A 6,927-nucleotide genomic window follows, 5' to 3' on the forward strand; every position below is an offset into this window, starting at 1 on the left:
CAATGGGGTAATGCTTATTGCTTATTGCTTATTAGTCATTTTACTCATATAAACTGTTTTGTTTGCCAAACACTTCAAATGCTTATTGCTTATTGTTTATTCCCACCGCAATAAACTAATCCAAACACATTTTAAAAAAATGTTTATTCCCACCACAATAAGCAATAAGTTAATTAAGCTAAAAATGCATTTATCCAAACACCCTCTAAGTAGGAATTATAGTCCAACATAAAACACTTGACTAGGAGAAATTTTAATGGTAGATCAATGAAGAAAGACAAAGAAAATTCTAATGGTAAGTTGTAACCATCGAAAGCAAGAGCTCACAAAGCCTATGGAGCAAGTTTCCAAGCGTTGATTATCATAGATGTGTCCTTCGATTTTCTTTTCTTGATCCTCTCCACGAAATCATCCGGCATGTCTGTCAATATCAATTCCTCCAAGCACCTCTGTTTTTGCAGCAATCTACAAGAGATGTCGTTCAAGTTATGGCATCGTCTGATGTCTAGTTCTTTGAGCCTCTCCATTGCTTCTTCCTCCACATCCAATTCCTCCAAATCATTCAGCTTCCACAGCTTCAACACCTCAAGCTTCTTAAATCCTCCTCCATGACAAACCATTTTTTTTCCTGTGTACGAATCCCCCAAAAGCCTCAACACCATCAACGAAGGCAGTTGTTCCAATGTCTCCATCGGATCATTGCCTAGCCGAGAGACTGACAGCGTAAGAACCCTAAGTGTTGGAGGGAATTCAATCGGAGCAGGTAATCTTTCTAAATTCCCATACAGATTAAGATGAGAAAGTTTCTCCAAATCCCGTAGTGGTTTCAGATGTAGCCTCGAAGGTCGACCCATGTCATCTACAGATATTAACCTCAACGATTGAAGATTTTTCAATTTTGCAATCCATTCAAGCAATACGCCTTGGCTTTTGCTTAGGTTAAACTTAATCCCCAGCTCTTTAAGATCAAGCAACTTCCCCAAACCCTCGTTTACTGATATCTTCTCATCTAAAACCAATCCCCATAGAGTGAGGAGACTCGAAGAACTGCTAGGTGGCATGGCAAGTCGAATGTTGTTCAGATTGAGATGACGAAGGTGTTTCAGCTTCCAAATGGAGTAGGGTAAAGTATCTACACAAGTGTGCTTCACATCTAGGGTTTCTAGATAAGTCAGGTCACCCACAGATTCAGGGAGACTCTCTAAGAACGTCCATCTCAGCCCTAGGTACCTCAGATGACACAATTGACCGAGTTTCTCAGGCAGATTAGGTTTGCAAACACCTTCTAGATCAAGCACCCTCAATAATCCAAACCGACTGTTGATGATTCTCCCCAAAAGTATTCCAACTTCTTTTTCTGGCATGTCCTTACGTTGGAAGTTAAACGACACATAAGACCTCAAAAGAGAGGGATCAAAAGTGGAACTACCAGGCTGTGATTGCTGGAGATCGGAGGCATTTATATTTTCTCTACTTGGAAAGAAATAAGAATGGGAACTCGGAGAAGAAGAGATAGTGGCGTCTTCTTCCTTGGAATGTGCCCTTCTGGTGGTGGCGGCGGCGGCTCCGGTGGTTGTCATGTGGTGAACCATTCGACGAACACCAAACGGATTTGCAGCATCTTCAAGATTTTCTGAATTGCGGTGGATGTAGAAGAGGCTGATATCTTGAGCCTTTGGTAACAGGTAGTCGTGAAAAACAGAGACTAAACGGCAATGTCTAGGGCTGTTGTCGGACCTAAATTTGGTTATCTCAATCATACCCCGATCAACCAAATTATCGAAATATTCCTGTACTAAATCTTCAGGGGAGATTTCTTCGGATCTTTTCTTCACAAATCCTTCAGCAAGCCATAGCCTGAGCAACCTTCGTACTGGAATATCGTAATCTTTTGGGAAAAGAGAGAGGTATAATAGGCATAACTTTTTCTGGATGTGAAGGTGATTATAGCATAGGCTCAAAACGACGTCGTCAGAATATTGATTAAGAAGAGTTACAGACGACCATCTTTCTATGCTCATAGTGGATAGCAATTTAGCAATGAGGACGATGTTCAGAGGGAGATCTCTGCAGATATTCAAGATCCTATCTCTTGTCATCGAGTCGATTTGATTTTGATCAGCTTCCTTTTCCTTTCCAGCCTTCTTCAGAAACAAACTCCAGCTTTCCTTTTCGTTTAATGGTTGCATGATATGGGGATTGATGTTCATCTCTCGATTTCTCCAAACGTCACGAGAGGTGAAGATTACCTTACTTCCATTATTTTCATCTGGAAAAGCATGTATCAGATCTTCCACCACACCACTACTCCCGACACCATCAATCACAATCAGGTACTTCTTACCCTTGAGGTAATCGACGAGACTTCGATTTTGATTTCCATTTTCGTTAACCGAACCCACCTTCTTCGACACACTGTGCAAGATTCTCTCTGCGGTGTACTCTTCTGTTACAGAAACCCAATCATGGAATTCAAAGTGATCCTTGATCTTTCTGTTTCTATAAACTGCACGAGCAAGAGTGGTCTTTCCTAAACCCAATTCACCAACAATCGGGACAAAAATTTCATTGTTCCTCGTCTGTTTGTTCACCGGAATGTTGATTCCGTCGATGAATCTAGAAACGTTCCTCTCTTCCGTCACCCATTTCACCAAGCTTTTGATGTCATCATCAAGCCCGAAAATCCCGAGTTCTTCTTCTTGGTTGGAGAAACTCGACAATATCTGAATCTTCTCCGGATGCGGGATCATCGTGAAAGATCGAGTCAAAAACCCACTTTTAGGGCTCGGACTACTTGGGATTTCCGAAATTACCCAAACATGCGAGGAACTCTTCAGCGGCCGGACATGTGTTTCAATGCTGAAACCGTTGTGATGTTCTTCTCCGGTGGTGTCGATGTCATCAGAAACGGTTGTGACTGAGTTCTGCCAGGACGATGAACTGTTTGTTCTAACAGACACGTCTCGAGGAGAAGCGTGAATCTGAGTCTGAATTTTCTTGATCTTCCGTTTGAGCCTACGACAGGAGTTAAGATTGTTGAAGAAGTAGGTCTTTTTCATTAAGAAACCAAACTTCTTTCTCTGTTGAGCAAATCGGAAGGTGAATTTCTCAACTTCGTCTTCAACCTCATAAAGAACACGAAGATGGTCTGTTGCCCTCTGGGATGCATCTGAAACGCCCTTTTCTTTAGAGAAGCTTTGGAGCTTCTTGAGTGACTTTATGACGCCTTTGAGTAGATGTGTCATGACTTTGTTATCGGCTACCGATTGGTCATTCAAGGTGTCTGTCAGCTTCTGTGTCACCACCGCAACCACCGGCTTTACCTCCATTTCAAGATTCAATATCAAGTTCGGTTTTTTTTTTCCTCGATTTTGGGTTCTCTATCTCACATTGTGAATTTTGTAATCATTTATAGTATTTTTTTGATAAATAGTAACCCTTCAAAAAATCTTGGTCAACCCTGATTCTTTCCCACTTAATTGCAACGAAATTGGCATTTTTCCTTTAATTTTAATAGGAACCTGGCAATGAATTTCCTATATTACCGAAAGTGAAGTACACAGTCCAAGTTTTTCTATTTTCTTTTAAGGGTAGCGTTGTCTTTTTATGATATTTCCGTGGTTCTTCCTATGTTTGTGCGTGAACGTAACCTCCAAGCTTTAACACCGAGTCCAGTCCAAGTTTTTTTTTTTTTTTTTTTTTTATTTATTTATTTATTTATTTATTTATGTTAGATTAGGTATCCGTATTAGAGGACTTAATTAAAAATAAAAGTTTATTATGAATTTTTAAAATGTACTTTTAATAATAATATTTTTAAATAAATACAAAGAATATAATAAATAAAGTAATTAATTTAATATGTACTAATAAAAAAATATTGACATTTTAAAAAGATACTGCATGATATAATGATTAAAAATTTAATTCTAAAAGATTTGAAAAAGAAATGAAAGAAACAGAAGTGGTCTACTTTAGACCAAGCCTAGTGACTAAAAGTCAATTTGGTTGTGAGAATAAAATTAAAAAATTAAGAATTTGAGACAAAACCAACTAGCAAGTTGTTATTATTTTATGTCAACTTTACTGTGAGAATATAATTAAAAAATTAAGAATTTGAGACAAAACCAACTAGCAAGTTGTTATTATTTTATTTTTTTAATCTGTATGCCTTCCTATTAATTAAACCTTAGATTTTTTTAGGATAAAATTATATACTTAATAAAATTTAATATTATCCATTTTAGAAAAAAAAAAAAATACTGAAAATCATAATTTTTTTACCTATAAAAAGAATATGATATCATATATCTTCATATCCAATCCTCATTTTATATTTTAATCCCTTTTTAATTGTATTTTCTAAATATGGATGGTGAGTTTCCAAATTTTTATATAAATCTTGGAGACTCTCAAAATCATTCTGATGCTTAATATTTTGAAAATTCTCCGTTTTTTTCAAATCTCAACCAAAATTCTGTCACAAGTAATCTTCAAACATCATAAAATACCAAGGTTCTAAATAACATAAGGCGTGAGTTGGCGGCAATATCAAGCCTCAAGCTTTTCTAAGCCTTAGCGAGTCACATCGTTTGTAAGACGTGACTTAAGGCGGCAATTTTGTATATAATTCATATTTTTATATGTATTTTCTAATATTATTCATTTTTATACACATATATGGGTCAAAGCGGTGTTTTGGTAAAGCTTGGCGGCACATGCAAGCCTTGGAGTTATGGCGTGCCATGGCGAGCTTTTTAGAACCTTGTAAAATACTGAAGATAAATAACGTGGAAAAAAACCAGAAAAAAAAAAAGCATCATTGTGGGCACAAATAAAGGAACTATATGATGTCGATCGGGTTGAAAATCCAGAAAAGCTAAATAAGAGGAACGAAGATCAAATGAGGGGCCGTTTTAAACAACTTAGTGAAAATGCACAAAAGTGAGTTGGTGTGTATCGGGAAGCATGGGTCGAAGAAGAAATAGAAGATGAGCGTTGTACATACCTTCACTATTATGATCCATCATAATTTCTATATGTCAGGCCTACAAATCGGAAACAAAGAACCTAATTTGAAGATGACGATCAAAATTTGGAATATTTCACTCAACGAATTGCAGACCTATCAAGTTATATGACCAACAGAGCACAACTTCGTAATAGAGAAGCTTATAACATTCTGAAAAACAATTTGATTGAGCATATACGGTAAATTTTTTGCATTGATAGATAATTATGTAGTTTGCATCTTCCGTATCTGTAATCTTGTATTTTATGTTTTGATTGTAACTTTGTTTATCTATTTTATTAAGTTTGTTTTATAAATATAGAATATTTTTTTATTTTTATATTAAAAATAAATAATTTATTAATAAAACTAAATTAAATATTTTTTAATTTTTCTAATAAATATTAGTAGAATAAAAAATAATCTTAAAATTTATTATTTATATAATAAAAATGTGGTTTGAGTTTGTTTGTTAATGAGTGTAAAAAGTTGAGTTTAGTTGGGTTGGGTATGTAGAAAAGAGAGAAACTGTTTATTTAATGGATGAGTAAATTACACGAATGGTCCCTATGGTTTGGGGTAATTTGCGACTTGGTCCCTAACTTATTTTTTTTAACTCGGAAGGTCCATACTATTTGTTTTTATTATACGCTTGGTCCCTACTTTTTGTTTTTGTTACGCGCTTGGTCCATGTCTTAACTAAAAAGACTATAATTTAAATAGAAAAAATAGTGGGTTATGTAAGGTAATGTAAAGGGGTGGGGTTGGAGGTGTGTTTATTTAAATAAATTAAACAATCAATGACAAAAATAGTCTTTTTAAGTAAGACAAAGACTAAACACGTAACAAAAGCAAACAGTGAGGATCTTCCGAATTAAAAAATAAGTTAGGGACCAAACACACAAATTACCCTAAACCATAGGGACCATTCGTGTAATTTACTCATAATGGATAGTTGAGTTGGTTTTAGTCTTTCAAGTTACATATGTAAACTCTCACTAAAATATGAATTTTAAATTTAAGAAAATAAAAAACACAATAAAATAACAAGTGGAAAAAAAAAATTTAAATCCTAGAAAATGATATGTATCAAACTTAATGAAAACATGACATTTGACAAATATCAAATATGATTTTCATTTATTAGGTTAGATATGTACGATCCAAATCTACTTTTGTGGAGTTTGTTTCTATTGTGCAACACAGTTTGTGGGTTGTGGACTTGTGACTGTTTTTGCCATAAAAAGGAACTAAGAACAATAAAGTATTTAAGAAGCCAAAGTGAAAAATATTAATTTCATGGAATGATCGTTTTTACGATGCATTCAACCTCTTTTATAGGACGGTCTAAATTTGATAAAGTATGGATGATCAATCTTATTTTTAATAAATTTATTAGAGTTTAATGAACTGATTTATTATTATTTTACTTTCTATATCACAATTCAAAGTGGAACTTGTTGATCTTTTGCATTTTTAAAGTCTAGTATTGGTAAGTCTAAAATAGAAAACTACATGGTTCATTAATTATTCTCTATATATTTTTCTATACAAATATAAAGATTTTTATAGATAAGGTGGGTCCTAAATTTTATTTTAAGATAGGTCCCTAAAAAAATTCTACAAAAATTTTAGATAAATTAAAAAATTTAGGTGGGTCCAAGGATCCACATTCCTAACGCCTAGTCTCGCCACTGCTAGTATAATGGTTTCTAGACTAATCTTTTCAGCAAATTCCTTTTCAAAGTGTTAAAACTAGTGCGTCATTCAAAAACTCATTTTTCATATTATTCTGTAACCTTGTTTTAATAAGGTTCATCGTTGAAAATGACTTTTTTGTTGTTGCGGCAGTGGAAATCGGAAGAGTAAGTATGAGAATAACTACTCGATAAATAAGATGAAAACTGGTTACTCTT

General features: G+C 34.6%; 1 protein-coding gene across 1 annotated transcript; it reads right to left on the reverse strand.

The window, feature by feature from the left end:
• Positions 1-242: 242 nt before the first annotated feature.
• Positions 243-3,405, reverse strand: LOC145013985 (putative disease resistance RPP13-like protein 2). Its single transcript, XM_078972330.1, has one exon. It carries the CDS (start codon positions 3,327-3,329, stop codon positions 333-335), a length of 2,997 nt encoding a protein of 998 aa, XP_078828456.1. The 5' UTR covers positions 3,330-3,405; the 3' UTR covers positions 243-332.
• Between the last annotated feature and the right edge of the window lie 3,522 nt (positions 3,406-6,927).

This window comes from Lactuca saligna, chromosome 9, assembly GCF_052625555.1.
Source record: "Lactuca saligna cultivar CGN05327 chromosome 9, ASM5262555v1, whole genome shotgun sequence".
Taxonomy (NCBI): Eukaryota; Viridiplantae; Streptophyta; class Magnoliopsida; order Asterales; family Asteraceae; genus Lactuca; species Lactuca saligna.